Here is a 24,063-nt window from a genome sequence, read left to right as displayed (position 1 = left end):
CTTAAGAATTAGAAGTGACCTTCCAGATGAAATTTTTCTGGTCAATATTGGCTTTCTCTGCCTGTATGGAGTTTGGTAAACTCAAAATAAGCTTTTTTTTGCTGTTGTTGTTGTTGCTATTTACAGAAAGAAAAAGATTATTTGAATTATAAACTCCCCCCGAGGAGGGGCCTTGGGCAACTAGAAATAATGGCTCCATTTTAAATTGATAAAATGGTGGGTTTAGGAGTTTTGCAGTTATAGCAAATTTAAAAGCCTAGATGAGAAATAAAGAAGCTGTGTTGGAACTCCCGAGTCTGCAAGTGTGAGTTCACATTTGCCACTACACTCGAGTGTTCCCACTAACTGCTGACTTACAAAGTTAATCATACACATAAGAGTTTTCAGAACAAAAGCCAGCATTTGGGAAAAACAATAAGTTTTCACGTAAGTAAACATTTCAGTACAGGCTTCAGAAATATTGAGCTGACTGGAACTGCAATAGATGTTTTAGTCACTACCCTGGGTTGAGACTATATTCCTTTTTGAGGCTGAAATGACAAATGCTTTGGACCAGATGACAGAACTCTGATGAATACACTTGATTCTCTATCTCCTTTGTATAATAGGAATAATTTTGGGAGTAAATTACAAAGAAAATATGCTGTGGTTCAGATGGTGGGGAGCTTTATCTTTATTCCAGTATTAAAACTGTAAAGTTATTTAATAGTAATGGTTATTAAGATGCACAATATTGTGACACTGGCTGTACCATAGTGGTTTGTGTTTTGAAAAGGAAAGATGAACACAAGAAGAAGCTGAGGTGTGGATTTCTTCACAGCTGATTCACGAGGTGTCTGAGCATCTATTGATTATACACTCCTGACACTTAATTAATTGAAGTATCAGATCATGACTTGCTGCTGAGGGGATCTTCACACAGAGCATGGGGGCATAATATTGATAAGTGATGAATAATTTGTCCAGACTGTGCCAGAAGTCTGTGTCAGGGCAGGGGATTGAGTGGGATCTCTCCAGTCCACAACCCTGAACACAAAATTATCACCTCTATTGCAGGGGATAATAATCATCACCATACAGTGATTAGGAAAATCATTGTGCCCTGACTGAGTAATAAAAGCTACCAACCATCCGGAGTTAAGGGGCTTGTGTACTGTGTGGTTACTGGGAAATGAAATCTGGGGGATTATGCAAATCACCCCCTTCAGCCAATTGGACTCAAAGAGGTAAAGGAAAAAAAAAAATCTATTTGTGCATCAATAACTACACTGGGACAACTGTGTAACTACAATACAGGGATAACTATATACTACAGTAGCTATAATAGGGATATTGTATCCCTGAGTTCCAGTTGTGATTATTTTGTTATTAGACTGCAGAGCTGCTCAGAAGCCTTGATCAATCCAGTATAAAAGATAAAATTGTTTTCTTTTGGATTCTGCTGTGGATTCTGCAGCATTACATGCTGGACAAACAGCATCTGGGATCTGGGCTGACTTCCTGCTAGAAACCTCAGTTAGGATAGAAGGACAACCAGTCTATTGAGGAAACACACGGCAAAACCCCGCTGTCCTCAAGACTCAATATAGGCATGAATTCATGTATTTTTTTCACCGGATATGCATGTTTATGTTTTTTATTAACTCTACTAGCACTGGGGTGTTGATGACGCATGGCCACGGGGGCTGCCCCACGCCGAGCGAGGTCTCCCTGCCAGCTCCCACCACGTTACCGACAGAGGAGGATGAGGATGAGCCTTACTCCCGCTCCGAATCCAAAGGGCACTTGCTACGAGGAGAGCAGAGCTTCTTCCCATGTCACAGCCTGCGCTGTGAGGTCCATGGGGCTCCGAGAGATCCACGGACCTGAGAAATCCACGGGGCTCCGAAGGACCCACGGACCTGAGAAAACCACGGGGCTCCAAGAGATCCATGGACCCGAGGGATCCATGGATCCAATGGACCCAAGGGGCTCCTAGGAGCCCATGGGGATCCGACGGATCCATGGACCCGAGGGACCCACAGGGCTCCACGGGTTCCATGGACTCGAGGGATCCACGGGCCCAATGAGCCCAAGAGGCTCTGACGGATCAATGGACCCAAGGGATCCAAAGGTCTCTGAACGACCAGCGGACCCGAGGGATCCACGGGGTTCCAAGGGATCCACGGACCGAAGGCATTCATAGATCCAACGGACCCAAGGGGCTCTGGCTGAACCACGGGGCTCTGAGGGATCCATGAACCAGAGGGATCCATGGACCCGACAGAACCAAGGAGCTCCGAGGGACCCACGGGGTTCTGAGGGATCCACGGGCTCGAGGGCTCCACGGGGCTCCAGAAGATCCACGGTCGCGAGGGATCCGCGGATCCAATGGACCCAAAGGGCTCCATGGGACCCACGGTGTTCCGAGGGACCCACGCAGCCGAGGGATCCACAGTCATCCAAGTGATCCATTGACCAGAGGGATCCATAGGTCCAACGGACACAAGAGGCTCCAGGGAATCCCAGGGGCACCGGGGGATCCACGGGGCTCTGCGAGATCCAGGGGCTCGAGGGATCCACAGGGTTCCGCCGGACCCGAGGGGCTCCGCGGGGTTCGGGGTCCCGAGGGATCCGCGGGCGAACCCAGCGCCGAGCGCGGCTGCCGGGAGCCGCAGGCCACGCCCCCAGTGGCCACGCCCCTGCTAGCCCCGCCCCTCGGGGCGGAGGCGGCGCTGCCAGTCACGCCCCCAAGACTCGCCCCCAATGGACATGCTCTCCAAGCCACGCCCCCACTCGCCCCGCCCCATAAGGCCACGCCCTCTCAGTGCGCAGCCAACGCGCGGTAGCATCTGAGAGGCCACGCCCCTTCTAGCCCCGCCCCCGCCGCTAGGCGAGGCTCCGCCCCCTCCCGACCCGTGAGGGGAGACTCCGCCCCCAGCCCCGCCACGTCTCTCTCGGGCGCCGCTCCCGCTCCTGCTCCCGGTGCGGCTCCCGGTGCCGCCCCGCTCCGCCCCGCCGGGCCATGGCGTTCACGCTCTACTCGCTGCTGCAGGCCTCGCTCCTCATCGTCAATGCCGTGGCCGTGCTGCATGAGGAGCGTTTCCTCCGCCACGGTGAGCTGGGAGGGCCGCCCGGCCTGAGGGGGGTGGACGCGGCCCCCGCCGCCGCTCCCTGCCGGTGGGAGCAGCAACGCGCGGGGGAGGGGTTTGGGATTCGCGGTGGGTTTGGGGATGAATTCCCAGCCGCTTCTGTCGTACCTTTGTCTCTCCCTCTTCCCCCTCCATAATTGTCCTTTTTTCCTGTCCATTTTTAACTGTTTCACGCCCCTTCGTGCCGCGCCTTGGAGTGTTTGGTGTCGTGCAAAGGTTTTTTTTCCTTGTCGAGCCTGGTTCTGGACGAGATGGCGCCTCTCGGTCCGTGGGATTCCCAGGGCTGGGCATCCTTTCCCTTCAAAAGAAGCCAAAACCCTGCAAAATAGACAAAATTCACCGACAAAGACCTGCAAAGCCGTGGGGGAAAAAAATGATCCATGGTTTCCCAGTTCATTGGTGTGGAGAATCCTGACTTCACGTCAGGTTGAACCAGGATTTTTTGGCAGGAATGCAGAAGGGCATCCCTTTTTCCTGCTCCACGGTTGGATTTGCTTCAAGGGATCTTCTCAGTTTGGGTTTGGGCTTTTCTTTTGCTCTCCTGACGAGCAGCTGGAATTAAAAAAGGGAGGTGTGGGGACTAGTGGGATGAGTGAAGCCACTCGTGAGACTTGGGACTGTAGTTCATCCCAGTGGGAAGCAGCAGCTGTCAGTGAATCCAATTAATTGTGAGGGAGAGGACTCGCCCACCAACCTCAGTTTGGTGCCAGGGAGACGAGACAGGGAGAACAAAAATCACTCAAAAGTGGTCTCTGGAGAAAGAAACGCACACCTTGGGCAGGGGAGTTCAGGGTATTGAGAGCTGCTCCTCCCCAGAATGGTAAGGGCTGCGACCAGCACGTCTTAGAAATCCCTGGACACATCCCACGTCCCATCATGCTGTGTCTGGGTGCACAGAACTTCAGGAGTTCTGTTACACTCAGAAAAGTTGCCAATTTTTTTTTTTCCTCAAAAGTTCTAATGTGTTTTTTACAGCAGTTGGAAAAATCATCACCCCGATTTTGGAGTTTGTGCTGTCCATTTTTTCTCTTGTGTGGCCCCTTTCTCAGTGCTGAAGCATCATAACTTCACACCAAGCAATTTGCTCCTTTATTTTCAGGACTATGAACAGGTTGCAGTTGGTTTATTTTGACAGCTTTTTTTTTTTTTTTTTAAAGCCCAAATGATCTCACTGTTACTTTGGGCACGCAGGGAATAGTGGTGAATTAAAAAGTTGAGGGTTTTCTTTATGGAAACATGGATTCATCATCACTTAACGTGAAGTTTAACAGCTTTCAGCCTAGTGTATTAAAATATGCTTGTGAAATAAGGCTAATTGGGCTGTCTGTGTTAGTGTAAATGACACTCAGGATAGATTGCTCGTTAAAATTGCAGCATTTGTTGTGTGGTTTTGGGGTTTTTTTGCTAACGTGTGTGTCTGTTTTTATGTGACCCAGTTGGCTGGGGAAGCGATCAAGGGATTGGAGGATTTGGAGAGGAACCAGGAATTAAAGCACAGCTGACAAACCTCATTCGATCAATACGAACCGTTATGAGAGGTAAGGGCACAATATTTTCTATTATTATTATGATTATGATGATGATTATTATTGCAATCTGAAATGTCTTGTTTCTGCACTAATCTATACTTCCTCTGGGCCTGGACTTTCTGTAAGAGGGTCCAGGCCTCACCTAAAGTGCCCTAATTCTGGTGAAAGTGCAAAAACATTCCCTGACTCCAGCTAGTGTTTCTCCTGATGAGCTTTTGCCTTCCCTTTGGAGTTTGGCAGCTGGGAGAAAGCTTGGTGATCAACCAAAATGTGCAATTAGTGTCAATCACCTAGTCTAAATCCAACTTCATGGGAAGTACCTGTGAAGGAAATGTAATTCTGGGGTTTCTGAAAGGCAAGCCAGGCTTATGTGCCTCAGAAGATGGGGAGAAAAATACACTTAATTTGTCAGTTACTGATAGTTCTTCATTATGAAGGACAGCAAAAATTCATTCTGTAGATGGTGATAGAGAGGGAGTAACAAACCTTAACCTGCCTTGCCACTGAGTAAAACCCAAAACATTTATTCTAAAGCACAGTAAAGCCAAGGTTAGAAACTGAATTTTAGATGGTTTACTTTCATTCAGAGAAAGAGTTATTTGTGTTAAAGTTAAAACAGAACTAAAGGCTGTGGGTTAAAGTTAAAAGGAAAGTTAAAAGGAAAAATAATTGTGGTGTTGCTTTCTACTTATGTGTAGTATTCCTAGGATTTGAGCCTGGCTCCTTCCACTGGTCCCAACTTTATAGAGGAAAATTAAGTGTATTTCTAAAATTTTGGCAAATTCTGCTTTTTCTTCCAAGGTTATATGAAGCCACTGTCATTTTGTGATGTGTAAAGGAAATTTTTCACTATTAATTTCTCCTTTTTTTTTCCCTCTGCAGTGCCATTAATAGCCCTGAACTCGATCACAATCATTCTCCTCCTGTTGTTTGGCTGAAGACTCCCGGTATAAATCCTGTGGACATCCAAAGAAACCAGTTGCTGACCACCACTGCTCTGATTTCCCTGGGATCCAGCACGGTTTAGCTGTCAATCTGACATTCAACTTAAAATAATAAAAGACACTGTTTCTATTTATCCCATTTCCTAATGTTCCCTTGCAGTTTCATTAAGCAGGATCACGGGATCAATGCAACAACGCTGCAAACACATTGGACTGTGACCAGTTCTGTTGCTGCCTGTTCATAGTGTTGATTAATTATTAGAGTAAATGTCATAGGATGTTGCAGTGACTGGCAATGGGATGCAGCTTTTAAATGCCTCGTTACTCAGGGATGAATTTCCTTCAGTACGCTCTCCAATTTGTTTTTAATTGAGGACAGAAACAATGTGTTTGTTACCATTTCAGTTACTACCGTGGAACTGTTTAAGACAACATGAATTAGGCTCTGAAAACCTGTTGTAAAGAACACCTGTTATAAAGGATTGAAGTCCAGCTGTGATATGGAGGGAGATAAAACCAGCTGGGTAAAGTCCTGATTCAGGTTAACATTGAAAGCTGAATTTTCCTGCTTTGACTGGGGATTTTTATTTTCAAATCAGTATTTCATGCTGATGGTAAAGTCAGTTGAAAATGGGTTTAACTGCAGTGCAAAATTAAAAAAAAAATTAACAATTAAGAAAAAAAAGCTGTACCTAAAGCTGGGTAACTGTGTTAACTTTGGGGATATTAGTAATTAGCATTTGTTACTCTTCTGTCAAGGATTGTTATTATACTTTTTAAAATATGTATTAAACTTCTTCGTGGTGATTGCTGTGGTCGAAGTGGGGAACCATTTGTATTCTGAGCTTCCTGGGAAATGGGGAGGGGAATACCAGGGGAGATGAATACCCTGCGCTTTTCAGATGCATTTCTTTGTGAAAAACCTGCGAATTTGCATCCTTTTCTGTTACTGCTTCTTCCCCCCAGCTCCATCATCATTTGTTAAATTAAGTACTTTGAAAGTGCAACTGTGTGTGTGAGTTTGCAGTTCTGTCGCAGAGAATGCCTCTAATCGCTCTCCTACCGGTCTTGTCTCAATTAAGACTGCTGAGTTAGGTCTGAGTTGGAAAAGGTGATTCTTATGTCTTTCTAGAGAAGTTAGAATTCTTTGTCTGTTCCTCTGGTAAAATGTTTAAAGAGGGGAAGCCAAGGGAAACCTGGCAGTTTCATTATTTTAAAGCAGCTTAGTTGATCATTTCTTCTCCCGAGGTCTTGATGACTAAAGCATATGCTGTTGTATATGAAGAAGAATCTGTAAAACATGTACATACATTTAAAGATCTTCAATCACAGTTTTTTTGCAGAGTAAAGTACATCCAGGAGGAGAATTTCGTGTTTCCTTTTTTCTTAGTGATTTTTGTAAATAAATCCTGACTTTCCAAATTAAGCACTCTCTTTCCTAACTCACTCGTCACTCTGTGTACAATGGGGATATCTCAAAACTCTGCTTCATCTTGTTCCAGATATCAGAGTTACTGCTCTTATATGAAATGTGCAAATTTTTCCTCATCCCTGTGGCACTTGGCAGTATCATCTCTCTGCTGTGGAGCTGTATTTTGGTTTATGTGGCAAACCCAGTGAGACGTGGGAGAAGGCAGACAGGATCTTTAAATTTTAAAATGTGTCGATCTGTTAGAAGTAATTTCTTTATGATCTTTGTGTCAGAGGTGATGAGGATACAGCCTAGCACAGATCTGTCTTTTTTGGAAATGGGGCAATGTGTGTGTGGAACATTTTGTATTCCTATAAATTTTTTTTGGGAAGAAAATCACGATTGCTGTTTCTGTGGCTGTGGCACTGGGAGCAACTTGGGTTTGAGGCACGGCATGTCTGTAACTCTATTTCCACATCTGTTGACTGTCAAAACTTAATTCCTTCTTACTGAAATAAAAGCCAGTACTAAAGATTGCAAGCAGCAGCTTTAAAATAAAACGGGTGAAAAGCGATTTTCTCCTCCTTGCTGTGCTTCCAGAGGGGCTGCAGGCACACGGGCTGGGCACGTGCAGGGAGAAGGAGCAGCGGGAACCCCGCGCTGGAGGCAAAACTGGGACGAGCTTCACCCGACGGGTGAAAAATAGCGATTCAAAGTGGGGCAGCAGCCGAGGATGGAGCAGGGAGAGGGCGAGGGGAGTGCAGGCACAGCCGGGGAATAACCGCACTGCTGCTGTCCCCTCGCGTGGATTCCAGCTGTCCTGGAACAGCTCTGCGGCTAAAACTGAAAAAAACAAGGAATATGCAAAATAAAGTTACTTCGTATGTACACACACCTTAGTAATAGTTATAAAACTATATATAAAATTCATATATATGAATTTTAATAATTCATATATATGGATTTTAATAATTCATAGATATGAATTGTATGTGCCTCAGATTAAAATTCACATTGCAAAAGTATATAAAGGCATAAATGTAGAATTATAACTATAAAAATATATTTATATGTGGATATAATAAGTGGATTAGTCACCATAGACATGTTACAGATGTAATTTAGAACATTTAATTGCAGATATATAATGGGAATAATTTGTTTCCAATATATATTTATGTATAAATATATACTAGTTATTATGGGTATAATATATCCATATATGGATATGATAATGTATTTGTATATAACGTTTATATATAAAAATATCGATATATAGATACATTATTATATATAGTACCCATACAGGGCATAATATGCCCATATTATACAGATTATTGATATATTATTGATAAATGATTTATGGATATCCATAATCTACGGCTACAGATATAAACATGTCCATATAGGATATAAGGGATATAATCTATATTTTTTATGATCATATCCACATGGGAGATTATTATAAACGGTATACATACGATAAATAGGTTGTAACAGGTACAATAACAGGGATATAATGGGTATAACGGGTGTAATTTGAACAATTTATAACCTTACCCATGTTACGATGCGCCGCGTGCCCTCAAGGCCTTGCAGGCTGCCCCCCGCGCTGCCTGTCGCGACTGCCGGACACCGACCGGCGACAGGCCCGCTGAGGGCCGAGGTGGGAATTATTTATGACAAAAACCACCACATTCTATTTTTTATTTTCCGCGGTGGCGGCGGGCGGGCCCGGCGCGGGGCTGGGCGGGCGCGGCTCCAACAGGACCCCGCGGGCGGCGCGCAGAGCGCGGCGGCGGCGGCGGCGGGAGCGGGTTAGTGCCGGGGGGAGCCGCGCTGGCTGCTCCCCCCTCTCCTCCGCGTGGGCGCGCCCGCCGCCTTTGGCCGCGAACAGGCGGGCGGAACCATCTGCGTCAGGGAAAGGGGAGATCGTCGCTGTTTGGACTCCCCCGGTAGGGAATGGGCCAGCCCGCGTGCCCGCTGTGAACTGGAGGGAAGGGGCGGTACCAAACGCGCGACACGGGGGTTTTGTGGGACGGAGGGCACACACTGTGCCTTCAGCATCCTTCCATCGAGGGACGTATATAACCATTATATTTTTATAGAATATATCCCTCTTTCCCTTAGGTTGTGTGTTGTTGTGTTTCTCGCGTCCTTGTCCCAGAGACCGGGGCTGAGGGGTCCCTGTGTCCTAAAAAGGTGAGTTTTCGTTGTGAGGTGATTATGAAAACTGAGCTTCTGGGAAGGCCTTTGAGGACTTCCTGGCCAGTCCATGAGCTTTTTACTTAAAATTAAGCTGTGCTGGAAACTGGCTCTGCAGATAACTTCCATATTTCCCAGATAAATACACTGTGAACGGGAGAACCGATGGAAATGTAGGGTAAAAGTAAAATAACAGTAAAAGTAACAGTAGTAGTAGTAATAATAATACCAGTTATTTCTGTTGAAATTGATAAAGCTCCTTTAGGAGTTCGGTTTTCATCTGACTGCCATTAACATTTAACTTTGGCTTTTCTGTGAACAGACATACAGTAAAAGAAGCATTTTAATTTATTTTCTTGTTGCAGAGAGCCAGCAGGGATAATGATAGTGGAATATTAAAATTTCCTTTTATGTGTGTGTGTGTGTGGTGTACCTGAGACACCAGGCTCACAATACTCTTTATAAAACTGTCTGCAAAGATAAAACTGGCAGAAATTTATTAGGGCAGGTTCCAGTCACCTGTTGATTACTCTGTGTTCTTTTTCTAAAGTACAAACATGCTACATGCTGTCTGTGACCAAGCCAGCTGAACACAAAATTGTGGTTTCTTGTAGGGTTGGCAGATCCCAGAGTGGTTTGGGTATGAAGGGACCTTAAAGCTCATCCCATCCCACCCCCTGCCATGGGCAGGGACACCTTCCACTGTCCCAGGCTGCTCCAGTTCCCATCCAGCCTGGCCCTGGGCACTGCCAGGGATCCAGGGGCAGCCACAGCTGCTCTGGGCACCCTGTGCCAGGGCCTGCCCACCCTCCTACCAGCAATTCCTTCCCAATATCCCATCCATCCCTGCCCTCTGGCACTGGGAGCCATTGCCTGTGTCCTGTTCCTCTATCCCTTGGAAATTGTCTCTCTCTGCCTTTCCTCTCAGCTCCTTCAGGTACTGGAAATCCAAAATCAGATCATCCCAAAGCTTCTCTTTTATAATCTCAGCTCTCTCAGCCTTTTCTGATGGTTATTGTCTATTGGAGCTGTATTGGGCATTTTCTGAGAAACTGCTCCTCAGACTTGTTCGTGGAGCAAAATGCAGCGCTTGCAGCACACAGGAGGGGAAGTGTTTGTTTCTGGAGACAGATCTTCAGCCAGGTGACTCAAACATCACCTCTCTGTTCCTTCTTTGGTGCCTTTGCCCTTCAAATGCTGGCTTTTATTTTAGGCTGAGTCCATAGAACCAGAAGAATTGCCTGACTGTCCCTTTTGCAGGAGCATGGAATGACCCTTGGAGGTGCTGGATATGCATGAGCCCTAAGAGCTTGCAGGCTTAAACTCTGCAGAGCCCTGTCTCTCACCACTGAGCAGCCTCAGAGTGGTTGTGGTGTGGGCTGCATCACCCACAGTCTCTTATAAAAACAAAATCAGCAATATCCACTTCAGCAGAGCAGAGCATTCTGAGCTTTACAGCCACTGTCTTTTTATTTTCACTGTTGGTGTCGGTGGGACCTGCTGAAATATTCTTTCTGAGGACTTGAGCCAGCAATCCCAGATGTAATGACCCTAATTCCCATCACCCTCGTTCAGAGAACTTTACTGTATTTTATTTTGATGCACTTAAAAAACAAACAGCACCTGACTCCCACGGAGCCTTCAGGAAGCAAAGCACCACAACATCAATTGCGTGGGGCGATTTTTTAAAATCCTGCCTTTTGTCCCCAGTGCAGGGAGGCCCATTTCACCAGTGCTGGGAGCAGTGAGGTGCCTGTGGAGCTGTCCCTGGGCGCTGTCCCTGCTGTGTGCTCAGCAGCTGAGGCTGCTGTGCCCGTGCAGGGCGCGATGTCGGCGCGGCGGGTGCTGAAGGCCGTGCTGGTGGATCTCAATGGCACCCTCCACATCGAGGATTCGGCCGTGCCAGGTGCCCAGGAGGCTCTCAGAAGGCAAGTTTCACCTCTTTTTTTTAGGTTTCCTCTGGGAGGTGGTGTTTGCAGAAAAGGGTGGGTGAGTGGAGCAAACTCTGTGACAAACACGGTTCACTTTCCTGGTAAATTTTAAAAGGTTTAATAATAAAGACAATAAGAGACAAACAATAAAGCAAAAGGTTATACAGACAGGTGCTTTACATTCAGCCAAGTGCCTACACTAACTCAGAAAATACTTCTTTAAATGCATCAACATTTTGCATATTCGTAGACCTTCATGCATTATTCAAAATCATTCCTCCTCAACCTGTAAATCAACAATTTTTTTTTATTTCTCCTTGTGGCTCCATCCTGTTGGTACTGCCTGATAAAAGAAAAGATCAATAAACTCCTTCCCTGGAGTTCTGGTGTCCAGTAATCTAAGAATGTGAAGAATTTCCTGGTTATCTTTTTACCATTCTCTGAGTTAGTTACATGAACGAAAGCTTTTTACATCACCATGTTGTAGTCCAAGAAAAATACATTTATCACATTACCATTTCTAAATTTTGTTAATAGCAGAACTAAAAAAAACTGTATTCATACAGCAATGTTTCCAACATTATACATATAGCATTCATTTTAATATTTGTGAAAAGCCAATAATATAACATGTACTTATAACACAGCCAAATCCTTTACCCTGTGTTAATGCTAGGAGAACTCAGCAGAGGGTGGAGATGCTGGTGTAACCTGAGCCCCTGCTGCTCTCCTCAGTGGCTCTTTCTGTGTTTTCCAAGCCTTTTCTAGACATAAAACTCCCAATATTCGAGGTGTCTCCACTGATTCACATGTGAGACAGCTATAGTTGAATTTGGGTGAACTCCCCCAAAATCAGTTCAGCTGAGCTGTTCTTCGGGACTTTGTTTAATTACAGGAACCTGATCATCTGTCAGATCTTTTAGGTCTGTGCTGAGATTCAGTGGGATAACAGAAAAGCTTGGTCTAGGGAGCAAGGCAACCTCTGAAGAGTTCTCATTTCATTCAGACAAGGTTTTTCTCAGTTATTACTGTTTTAAAGTTTCTTTCTGCTAGGCAGACCACCTCATTTTTTTTCTTTTGTAGGAATGTCAACACATTCATAAACAGGACAGTTAACTCTTTGTCTTGTGGTGAAAGGGTGCCTAAAGACACTGAGGCACAGAAAAATGATTTATTCCAACCAAGTCAGTGGTGAAATAGGACACGCAATTCCAGGAATATTTGTGGTGTTTTCCTGGAGAAGACATCTTGCAATGGATGAGGAAAAATACCAGACTGTTAGGTGATATTGTGTGAATGAAGGAAGGCACTAAGATTCTGGGGCACTAAATTAATCAGGATATAGGAGCAGAACTGAACCCTCTACTGAGCTGAATGGGCTGCTAAGGGTTTTACAAAGCTGGGCTGTTGCTCAGGTTCGCAGAGGGATTAGGAAGCTGCATTTCCCACAGGTAATGCAGTGTGAAATGATTATGTCCTTAAGATGTAAAATTGCAAGGGAATAAAAACTGCTAAAAAACTGGGTACTCATGCATTGCCTTTTCACTCACTGCACCGTGGTTCCTGCTGCAGAGACAACTTGTGCCAGGTGAGAGTCAACATTCTTGAAAATCCATATAATATGTATGTTCTGCCACAGGTTTGGAGAGCAGGTGTCAGAGAGCAGCCAGGTCTCAGAGGTTTGAAAAAATGTATTATCCCACCCTCTTTTGTGCCCATCCATGTCCCTGTCCTTCCCAAAGAGAAGCTGGAAGGAATGGCATGCAGCTTGCTTGGGAAACAAATGCCAGTTTTGGGGTTACTGTGTTCATAGTTCCCTACTGAGGTGCAGAGGGAAAAATCGTATTAATTTGTATTTTATTATCAACAAAGGGGCTTTTTTACCAGCTCTTACCTTTGAAGGATCAGTGTGAAACAAGAGATAAACAGGAGAAGGAGGTGGCAGGTGCAAGTTTCCAACTTTGTTCTGATGTTCTCCACACAGCCCTGGTGCCTGTGTTTGTTCCTATAGCAACAAAGAAAGTGATGGTGGGGGAATAATTAAAGGGAACACTGTTGAAACTGTCACTTAAAATTATTTGATTGTTTGGTAGCATTTACTGTCAGCACAGGGCAATAACATGGTTTTATGTGATACTGGTGTTCCTCTGGAAAGGGGGAAATGGCTGCAGGAGCTGACATAAAACCACCACCAAGGTAAAACAGGCTCCTGGAACATCCTGAACGAGCCACAGCTGTTGGGAAATTCACCCAGCAGTGGAATTCAATATATTCATTCAGCAACAAGCTTCTTTTGTTTGCTTATTTTGATCAAGAAACGAGACTGACTTTTTTATTGTGTAGTTTGAATAAAAAGGGTTTTCAAATTGGTTATCATAGATGTTCTGGCTGCTACTGTGAAGAGGGAGTTGGAATCACTGTTTTCCTCAGTACTTTTTGTGGTAGATGAGGGGAGGATGACTCGTCTTGCTCTGGGGGGTGTAATTCCCGCTGTCTGCTCAGCATCACAGAAGCTTTTGCATGGCACCAGTTTTCTGTGTGGTGTTTTCACCCGCAGCCTTTAGGGGTGTTTTTAGCCCCAGGGAGAAGCACAGATGTGAGACAGGAGGAGCCTGTGCCCAGTTTGCCCCTCTGTCCCCCCCAGGCTGCGCAGTGCCCCGGTGACCGTGCGGTTTGTGACCAACACCACCAAGGAGAGCAAGAGGGACCTGCTGGAGCGGCTGACGGGGCTGGGCTTCGACATCGCCGAGCACGAGATCTTCACCTCCCTGACAGCAGCCAGGAACCTCCTGGAGCAGCAGCAGGTGCGGCCCCTGCTCCTGGTGGATGATAAGGCCCTGCCTGATTTCACAGGTGAGGTGCTCAGGAAACACCTAGTTAATGAACAGCTAAGGAAATGCTGTGCTCTTGATCATCTACAGACCACCAGCCATGGTGGAGCCTGAAATGTGGAATTTTGCAGGGTCTTAAAGGTCCTTTCTTCATTTTAAGTCAAACACCAAACAGCCTGAAGTTGTATCTTCTTGAGGATCAGTGGAAATGGCAGCCAAGGCCTTCATATAGTCAGGAATTCAGGTAAAACTTGATACTTTCCATTCTTTAAAATATGAAATAGAATAGTTATCAGCAGGTCATTGGTGCTTCATTGGACCTACACCAGTGCTGATTTAAGAGCAAAGATGTCAATTTGTGCAATACCTAACTTCCAACAGAGATTTTACTCATAAAGAGCTGAAAAAACAGTGTGTAGGCACACACAGCAGTCTGTTTCTCTGTTAACAGATTATTATTATTAAATACAAAATCTCCAGGCAATTATTGCTTATCTTACATTGAACATTTAGGTTTCACCCCATGTACTTTGATACAGAAGGTTCACTGCCCTGACTCCTCTAAATTGTCATCAGTAAAGACTTGGTTAAAACCTGCTTTGCTGTCAGATACTCCCATTTCCCTCCTTCAGCAGTAAGGGGAGCAGGAAATGATGTGTTCTCACTTGGACATCAAGAGTAGCAAAGGTACCCACGCTTGTAACATACTCAGAGTTGAAAACTGTATACTGTACACTCAAATTTTTTTTTTTTAAGTCAAAGCAGCAGATGTATGGCTGGCTTGCCCTGCCCTTGCTGTACAAACTGAAATCTTTTGGCTGTGTAATTTAAGTAGGTTCTAATCTTGCCAGGATCGATGAATTTCCTGTTAAATTTTGATGCCATAGTCTGGTCAGAAATCTGGTCAGAGGTCAGTCTTTCAGTGTTGGAACCCTGGAAACTGAGAATTTTAGACTTTTCTGTGCTGAAAATATAAAAGCCTCCATGAGAACAATGAAATCTGTTCTACCTAACATTGTACCCAGAGAAATGTGCCCCCAGCAATATTCTGTGTTTGTGCTCCCAGGAAGGCTTTCCTGAGGGAGAAACAACAGAGGCAGCAGCTTGTTCACTGACAGCATTTTAGTCAGCTCAGTCTCCATGGTTTTGGGACCTTTCCATCAGTTTTTGAGGAGCTGATGCTAATTTTGTAAAAGATGGCACAGACAGAGGTATCATGGGGGCACGTTGGTGCATTATCTGTACTTCTTGGGTCTGGAGTGGGTTGTTTGGTTCGTTTTTGCTACCAGGGCTTTGGCTTACATTTCCTCAGTGCTGCTTTTGGAACATTCAAGTACAGTGGAGAGTGCTTTAAATTCCTGTTAATGGCTCCTATTGAGCTGTTCTTGGCTAATCTCTCTATTAAAGTTGGTCACAGGCAGATGAAGCTATTCTTTCCTACTTTAAGGACTCAGATGCTTCTTGCCATGATGTTTTGAAAACAAGGATGTTTTTCTGGCTGAGCCTCCTGAGGGACATGCAGCAGGAGACCTCAGCCAGCAGAGCTGGCCAGGACCTCTGGTTGTCCTGGCAAAGGTGCAGGTGGAAGGTGAAACAAAATCCTCAGCAAGTGCAGGATGCAGCTGATAACATGCCATTAGTAAGTCTCTCCTGCTGCTGCTGCTCTGCTTCCCCTGCTGGTTCTGTCCAGGGGTGGGACTGCAGTGCAGCTGTTCCCAAGGGCACTAATCCACGTTGAAGAAAGACCTTCCAGAAAAGCCCAAATTAATCTAGGGTAACAACTTCTGGGCCATGCTGCAGTACCATTTTTATTGTCAGAATCAGACTGATGTGTGAAACAACAGTCAGTGGAGTTTCCTGTGACTAGAGGGAATAGAAAAACTTGGGATTCACTTGAATTCCTGCTTTACTGTCTTACAAAGCACATAAATATATGTAGAGAGGGATTCTCAGATGGCAAGCAGACATTCATTTAAAAGAGAGATTTTTGTGTCCTGCTGCATTTCAGTGGGAGTGGTGACAGAATCATCCCACAGCTGCTATTAAGACTGTCCAGCTCCTGGAGGATGGAACAGTCTGGATAGACCAGCACTTTTGCACAGATGCTTTCTTTAGCCTTTCTTTATCTTTTCCACAGATGCTTTATCTTTATCTTTCTTTATTTTCCTTTATTTTTATCTATGTCTAAAAGACATAAAAGCAGTATCTGTGGTATGACTGTGTCAGAAAATGCTTTTTTTTTTGCCTTAAAGTGATTAAATGCACTTTGCTGACTGTGGGTTGCTAAGTGTGAATTAAATCCTGCTCTGCTGCTCAGTCTTGTTCTATTTCCCAGGGATTGGCACAGATAACCCCAATGCAGTGGTGGTGGGACTGGCTCCTGAGCACTTCCACTACGAGATGATGAACAGAGCCTTTCGGTAAGGCAGCCCCTGGCAGGGGCTGGAGTGGGGGCTGTCTTGTGCTGAGCTCTCTGCTTTTTGGGAAGAAAACTGTGTTAGGAATATGACACATTATGCAGTGTGTGAGGGAGTCACTAATCTTGGTGGGTTTGGGTTCTTCATTAGGAACTTCAGGCAGTCCGTTTTACAGCTTTCAGTCTAAATTACCTGCAGAAGTCACAGCTGTCACTGAAGGGAAAAGTCAGCAATTCATCAAGGGAAAATACACAAAACCAGGGATGTGGGGAAGCATTCACAGAATTATTTGGGTTGGAAATGATCTCCAAGCCCATTGAGTCCAAGCTATGCCCAATCCCCACTGTGTCACCAGCCCAGAGCACTGAGTGCCACGTCCAGGTCTTGGACACCTCCAGCAATGGAGACTCCAAACCTCCCTGGGCAGTCCCAATGCCTGACCATCCTTTCCATGGAGAAATTCCTCCTCATGTCCACACTGTACCTGCCCTGACACAGCTTGAGGCTTTTCCTATTCTCCAGGAGGTGTTTTCTTGGAGTAAGAGGGCAATGCTGTATTCATCTGCTGCCAATTCTGTGTTACATCAACAGATGTTGACCCAAACCAGCCCTGTCTGCCTCACTAGTGCACCTTGCTAAAGGCATTGATTTTGGACTTTTACTTTGGGTCATGAGCAGACTCTTAATTTCACAACTGCATGAGTTTAACCCATTAAGTATCCCAGTGCTTACCTCATTTTATTGATTTGTATTTCTGTCCTGAATATATTAGTTGTTGAATAATATCCATTGTTTGCTTCAGGCTGAATACCAGGACCCTGAAAAAAAAACCCCACAGTATGGGCTCTGTCTGACCTGTAACACTTCACTGATTTGTTCTGTGTGTTTCCCCCAGTCCTCTATAGGGGATAAACCTTTGCTGCTGTCAGACCTGTTAAGCCTGATGGAAACACTGACCACTGGCACATTCTCTTCTTGTCGAGCCTTGCCCTATTCCTTCTCCTTTACTGCTCTGATAATTAAGCCACTTGGGATTTGCATTGAAAATGGAATTGCATTGGGATTGCAGAACTCTGACGTGTGTCTGATTAAATGCAGGTATCTAAGTGTAGATTCCTGTGTCTGTGCTGGTGATCAGGGCTCTGGAGGGATAAGGGAGACACTTCAGGGCATTTTTTTACCTAATAGTTCTTAAAATAGGACAGTTGAACTGTGCCCTAGGAGTGCCTTTTCCTCTGCACCGACTGTGAGGAGCCCAGGCTGACTAATTACATGGTAGGCAACTATTCCATTGACACCCAACATTAACTCAGGTAAATCTAACCCAACATGAGTCCCAAAATGAGATACACAGAGTCTGGCCATTCTCCAGGCACCACTTGAAATGACTGAGACTAAATTTCTTTTCCTGTATAAGTGGGATTTTGATTCCATGTTTAAAAGAATTCTCTCAGGTGAGATCTCTACTGCAAACTGCTGAAGGGAGTGGTTGTGGTGATGCTGTCAAATTAAATGTTTCTGTATCCTAGAGGCATCCTCCCATTGTGAACATGTCTGGCTGCTCACAGAAATACAACCCCACTCTCTTCTTGTTCAGCTTGCTTTGGAATGCATTGATTCAATAGGAGTATTTTGTGATAATTAAGTGAAATTAAATATCATTTATGTCCTGCTCAGAGCTTCCAGGCTGCTCTGCAGACATCCTCCAAGGAGAATCCAGCTCACCTCAGCCAGCCTCTTACAACAGGGGCAAAGCAAGACTTTGTTTTCTTAAGGGCTTTTATTTTGTTTTGTTTTGTTTTGTTTTGTAAATCAGGGATTGAGGGGAAAATTAATCCTCCTTTCTACCCTGAGAGTAACAGCCAGTGTTTTACACTGTTGTGGTAAAGATTAGAATGACCTGCATTACCTGGGGAAAGTGTAAAATCAAAGGGAAAATGTTTGGCAGTCCAGATGATGTCTGGAGGGCCCTTGTTGCACTGAAACTTGGGAGGGGAAGAGTTCTGTAACATTGCTGTGCCTGGTGGACCAGGAGCATTCCTCTAGGGCACCTACACAGCTTCCCTTTGCTGCAGGACAGGGGGATGCAGTGTCTGCTGTAAGGAAAATCTGCAGGGCACACAACAGAAATGTGAGAATCAAAAATGAGGTGCAGGTTCTGCAGAAGTGAGCCTGCTCGAACTCCCAGGGGTTAATAGGGAAATTCAGAGGGATGTGAATGTGTCAAATGGCTTTGAGGTTTTTTTAATGTGACTTGCTACTGTAACTCCTTCAATGCTAAAATATAAAGTTAAGTTCAAATGATTCATCCTGTACCTATAAGATATTCTTCCCTGTGAGGGTGGGCAGGCCCTGGCACAGAGTGCCCAGAGCAGCTGTGGCTGTCCCTGGATCCCTGGCAGTGTCCAAGGCCAGGCTGGATGGGAATTGGAGCAGCCTGGGATAGTGGAAGGTGTCCCTGCACATGGCAGGGGATGGGACTGGCTGAGCTTTAAGATCCCTTCCAACCCAGACCATCCTGGAATTGTGTGAAAGCCACTTGAGCCTTCAGTTGTAAATATAATTCCTTTAATACATTTTTTGTACTTTCTTCTTCATTCATTCATTCTCTAGGTTGATTTTGGAGGGGGCTCCTCTCATAGCAATCCACAAAGCCAGGTATTTCAAGAAGAAGGATGGGCTGTGTCTGGGACCTGGACCTTTTGTGACAGGGCTGGAGTACGCAACGGACACCAAAGCCACCGTGGTGGGGAAGCCAGAGAAGACCTTCTTCCTGGAGGCTCTGCGGGGCACCGGCTGTGCCCCCGAGGAGGCTGTCATGATTGGAGATGTACGTGGGCACAAACCCCTCCTCAGCTGCCCCTGTGCTGTGCAGGGCCTGCAGAGGGGGTTCCAAAGGATAGAACTGTCATTTCTAGGGAGAAAACAGAGCTGGGGAAGGGGCTGGAGCCCCAGGAGAGGCTGAGGGAGCTGGAAAGGGGCTGAGCCTGGAGAAAAGGAGGCTCAGGGGGGACCTTGTGGCTCTGCACAACTCCCTGACAGGAGGGGACAGCCGGGGGGATTTGGGATCTTATCCCAGGGAACAGGGACAGGAGGAGAGGGAACGGCCTCAGGCTGGGCTAGGGGAGGTTTACGTGGGATATTAGAGAAAAATTCTTCATGAGATAGGATTTTGAGCACTGGCACAGCTGCCCAGGACATTGGTGGAGTCCCCATCCCTGGAGGGATTTAAAAGCCATGTGGATGTGGCATTTTCAGATATGGGTTTGTGGTGAGCTGGGCAGTGCGGGGGGAATGGTTGGACTCAATGCTCTTAGAGAGGCTTTCCAACCTAAACAATTCTATGAAAGGTCACAGGATTTAGTGTGTAATCCATGGGGTTTTCTCTCTCACTTCAGTCAGTCACTACGTCACTCCTGTGACAGTGTGACTGATGGGGCAGCTGAAAGATCTGACTCTGTGTCACTGCTTTTAAGTGATGTGTAAAGCAGAAAAGCCTATGGAAGTGTCTATGCCCACTAATCCACTGCTCTCCTGCTGTGTCCCAGGACTGCAGGGATGATGTGGGTGGTGCCCAGCAGGCAGGAATGCGTGGGATTTTGGTGAGGACGGGTAAGTGCTTGATGGATCGGTGATGTCAGCAGACAGTGGTGCCTGCAGGGATCTCCCCTGTGCCCAGAAGTGAAGGTACTCTGAGCCCTGGGCCAGCCCTGCTGCTGTGTGCCAGCCACCTTCACATCTCTGCTGGGGTGGTGCAGAGGCAGCCTGTCAAGCAGGCATTGTGACAGCAGGGCTAGAGCACAGCACAGCCCCCCAGCTGATGGCAAAGTGACCAGAGCCATACATGGGGACATCTGCTCTTGTAGGTGTGAAGTTATGCTCTGATTCAAAAATACAGAGCAGTAATCACAGAACAGAGGAGACTGTTATTATCACACCTTAGATTGCCAAAATCAGTCACAGCAATGTAACCTCTGCTGGAGCTCTGGTGGAACTCCTCAGTAATTACAGAACTCATTATAAATGTAATTTTGCTTTGTATGGAAGTGGAACTGGAGGAATGGACAGGTATTGTTCGTGTTGTTGATGGACCCATGGGCTGGGTAAGATCTCTTTGAGGTGGCAGCTGCTCATGCCACACAGTGTGATATGTTGAAAATGAAGAGAAGTAATCCTGCTTTCTTCAGAAGAGTCTTCAGAGAGGCACTCTTCATCAGAAACTGTAGTGATAGAACAGGGAGTATTGGGTTCAAAATGAAAGACAGGAAATTTAAAGATTTTAGGAAGAAATCTTTCCCTGTGAGGATGGGCAGGCCCTGGCACAGATTTCCCAGAGGAATTGTGGCTGCCCCTGGATCCCTGGCAGTGTCCAAGGCCAGGCTGGACAGGGCTTGGAGCCACCTGGGATAGTGGAAGGTGTCCCTGCCCATGGCAAGGAGTGGGACTGGCTGAGCTTTAAGGTCTCTTACAACCCAAACCATTCAGGGATTCTGTGATTATTATTATTTTAAGAACCTACAGCATGGACATTTCCCAGTGTAGCAGAGTGAACCAGTATAATTAACACTGGTTTTGATCGAAAGCTGCTGCAGGTGGAATGAATGTCCAGTAGAGCTCAGCATTTGTTTGGGGAAGACCTGTGGGATGTTTCTTGCCCAGATGGGCATTTTCCTTGTTGGTACTGCTATGACAAGACTAATTTTCAGGGGAGAGGGGCAAGGGTACTCAGAGGAGTTTGGTAAAGGGATCTTGGTTTTCATCTGTTACAGGTAAATACCGTCCAGCAGATGAAGACAAAATCAACCCAGCTCCCTACTTAACCTGTGAGAATTTCCCAGAGGCAGTGGAACATATCCTGAAGCACATGCTGTGAGAAAGGGAACAGCTAGCTTGAAGAAACATCTGTTTCACACCATTTCCTTCATTCTTGCTTCAAAAAATAAGGTCCCAAGATCAGTGCATGCATGGCTTCCATCACAAACCACCCTGGGCTGTGAGGGGCAGGGGATCCATGTGGGCCCAGCACAGTCAAACACACAGGGAGTGTTGGCAGAGTTTTCTTATTTCATTTTTCAAAAAATACTTGATGAAAAGCCCCGTCTGGAAAGCGTCACCTTCTGCAGAATAAGTTAAACTGAAAACATGCACTGAAAACACTCAAGTAAGTAAAACTCAAACACCAACAGAGCCTCAGTGGGCCTGTAGTGATTTCACTGACATCTGTCTGGTGCTCTGACCTAAAGGTAGAGATTATGCACATTCAGAAGTGACTCCTAAATGAAAGTATCACCATTGCTTAATTATAACTACTGTGGCTGTCTTTCATTAGAGCAGATCCTGTTATTTGCTTTTCAAATTTTACATAAAATTAAAAACTGTCAGCATTTTACAGATGTTTTAATTAGATGCTGTTATTAAAAAGAATGATACAGAAACAAAACTCTGGTATTAAATGCCTTAGAGACTGTGACTTTTTAAAATTAGGCTTCAGCAGGGTCCTATTAATGCTACAGTTGCAAAATTTCACTGTTGTTGGGGATTTTTTTGCTTTTTTTTAATGTTATGGAAAAAATCCTTTACAAGCCATGGGGACAGATTCCAGTTTTTACAGTTGGTTAGCAGAGCTGTAAAATGAAATTTAATTCTGTAGCGTGCAATGCTTTTCCTATGCACTACATCCCCCAATATGAACCAACTTTGTAATGATGGTAAATGGCTTTTCTGGTCCATTTGCAAACTGTAATAATCAAAGTCCTTTACAGTTGTTTTACAGTGCTCTTGTGTGTTAAATTATTAGATTGTAATTATGCATTACTGGAGTATTAACCTTATTGAAAATACAGTTTTGTGTTAATGAGCCATGCTCGTTCTTGTTAAACAAAACCATGGTGATGAATGAATTCCTTCACATGTGACAGTGTTTCTCTGCAGCCTCCCCTGGTGGGTGGTTACTACGTTCAGGTTTAGTCTCTGTCAGGAACAGAATGGGTAGATGGAGGAGATTTTGCAGTAGAAATGCAAGAATAAATCACAGAATGATTTAGGCTGGAAAAGTATTTCTAAGATCATCAAGTCCAACCATTCCCAGCACTGCCCAGGCCACCACTGACCCATGTCCCCAAGTGCCACATCCCCATGGCTTTTAAATCCCTTCAGGGGAACTCCACCACTGCCCTGGGCAGCTGTGCCAGGGCTGGACAATCTTTCCCAGGAAGAAATAATTCAAAATATCCAACCTGGACCTCCCCTCAAGCAACTTGAGGTTGTTTCCTCTCATCATGTCACTTTCTGCCTGGGAGAAGAGACCTCTGAGGAACAGGAGCCATCTTTAGATAATGTCTGTGGGCCCTTATACTGCCAGCTTCAGTTTTGCATGAATTCATACATCTGCATTTTGTGCCAGCAGTTCTGAACCTGTTGGTTTCTGCTTGGAAAGATGTAAGGGAGGTCTGTGGCCTGGAGTGAGAGTCAGGTGCAGGAGGTGGGAGATGTATCAGCAAAATCCTGTGAAGACATTTCCCTTGGAGACTTCCAATAATGTGTGACTGATGCAGGAATTAAAAGGGACTGTCAGTGCCTCAGAGGTCATGGAATGTGCTAGAAAGCACAACCCTGGTGCTCAGAATGCAGACACACAGCAGCCCAAGGGAAACGAGGAGAACTGCATGGAGGGGAAGTGATTTGCTGAGCAAGAAGGAGGGTGAGAGAAGGCAGTGATAGGACCTGGAGCCTGAAAATGTGATGGAAGTGTTGGAATTCCTGATGAGAAGAGTGCAGGACAGGTGGCAGTGCTGGCTGCTCACCTGGCCACGTGTGTGAGCTTGACAGTCCAGAGTGGGGGATGTTTGGCACTGCCCTGCACAGCTCACTGCAGCATCCACGGGGCAGGGAGGGTGACACACCTGAGGAAGGGCCTGGAGCATCTCCCTGCCCAGGACAGGCTGAGGGAGCTGGGGCTGCTCAGGGCTGTGAGAGGGGCCCTCAGCCCTGGGTGTCCCTGGTGTCCCTGGTGTCCCTGTGTACTGGAAGGGGCAGAGCAGGGCCCAGGCTCTGCTCTGGGCTCATCCCAGCAATGGCACCAGAGCCACGGGCAGGGGCTGAGCCCAGCAGTTCCCCCTGCAAAGGAGACACAACTTCTGCCCCAAACAGAGACAGAGAGGGGTGGAGTCCCCCTCACCAGGGGTATTCCAGAGCCCTCTGGACACAATCCTGTGCCCTGTGCTGGGGATGGCCCTGCTGGAGCAGGGATGTCAGGTCAATGTGATCCCCTCTGGTCCCTTCCAACCTGACACATCCTGGGATTCTGCAGTTCTGCTTCATGGCTGGCTGCAAACCAGTGGGTAGCCACCAATATAGTTGCTAGTTAATTATCCAAAATTTGCTGATTTTCTGCAGTTTTTCTAATTCCTTGCCTTTTTGACTGTGGCAATACCCCAAACCAACAGGAAAGTAACACTTTAAGGCTTTGAATTCAGCTGAAAATAGTGACTAATTAGCCAAATTAACATGCCCTGCTAAGGTAGTGAATTTCACTGAAAACTCCTATTTTGTGTTTCATTAAGAAGAATGCAGGTCTCTGCTGGGAAAACTACACTGACTGTGATGCTCTATGGAGTGTCAGGAATGGAGAATTATACTAATTGTCTTATCTGCTTTTAAACTTT

At 45.8% G+C, this 24,063-nt stretch overlaps 2 protein-coding genes across 2 annotated transcripts; both read left to right on the top strand.

Moving 5' to 3' along the window:
- Nucleotides 1-2,795: 2,795 nt before the first annotated feature.
- Nucleotides 2,796-7,589, top strand: IER3IP1 (immediate early response 3 interacting protein 1). Its single transcript, XM_056514892.1, has 3 exons — nt 2,796-3,095; nt 4,568-4,669; nt 5,543-7,589. The coding sequence occupies exons 1-3, from the start codon at nt 3,005-3,007 to the stop codon at nt 5,596-5,598; spliced, it is 249 nt and encodes an 82-aa protein (XP_056370867.1). The 5' UTR covers nt 2,796-3,004; the 3' UTR covers nt 5,599-7,589.
- A 1,195-nt stretch (nt 7,590-8,784) lies between these two features.
- HDHD2 (haloacid dehalogenase like hydrolase domain containing 2) lies at nt 8,785-22,256 on the top strand. The gene is made up of 8 exons (XM_056514891.1): nt 8,785-8,970; nt 9,146-9,217; nt 10,931-11,148; nt 13,796-14,004; nt 16,318-16,402; nt 19,013-19,229; nt 19,948-20,011; nt 21,169-22,256. Exons 3-8 carry the CDS (start codon nt 11,048-11,050, stop codon nt 21,270-21,272), a joined length of 780 nt encoding a protein of 259 aa, XP_056370866.1. The 5' UTR covers nt 8,785-8,970; nt 9,146-9,217; nt 10,931-11,047; the 3' UTR covers nt 21,273-22,256.
- Nucleotides 22,257-24,063: the final 1,807 nt, after the last annotated feature.

This window comes from Oenanthe melanoleuca, chromosome Z (genome assembly GCF_029582105.1).
Source record: "Oenanthe melanoleuca isolate GR-GAL-2019-014 chromosome Z, OMel1.0, whole genome shotgun sequence".
Taxonomy (NCBI): Eukaryota; Metazoa; Chordata; class Aves; order Passeriformes; family Muscicapidae; genus Oenanthe; species Oenanthe melanoleuca.
This window is presented reverse-complemented; position numbering and strand designations above follow the sequence as displayed.

Bases quoted from the DNA above. Each gene is read 5' to 3' on its own strand.
- HDHD2 (XM_056514891.1), top strand. From the start codon at position 11,048: ATGTCGGCGCGGCGGGTGCTGAAGGCCGTGCTGGTGGATCTCAATGGC. The intron at 11,149-13,795 runs GCAAGTTTCACC...TGTCCCCCCCAG, and splicing joins GCCCAGGAGGCTCTCAGAAG to GCTGCGCAGTGCCCCGGTGA. The intron at 19,230-19,947 runs GTACGTGGGCAC...GCTGTGTCCCAG, and splicing joins AGGCTGTCATGATTGGAGAT to GACTGCAGGGATGATGTGGG.
- IER3IP1 (XM_056514892.1), top strand. From the start codon at position 3,005: ATGGCGTTCACGCTCTACTCGCTGCTGCAGGCCTCGCTCCTCATCGTC. The intron at 3,096-4,567 runs GTGAGCTGGGAG...TATGTGACCCAG, and splicing joins GGAGCGTTTCCTCCGCCACG to TTGGCTGGGGAAGCGATCAA. The intron at 4,670-5,542 runs GTAAGGGCACAA...TTCCCTCTGCAG, and splicing joins AATACGAACCGTTATGAGAG to TGCCATTAATAGCCCTGAAC.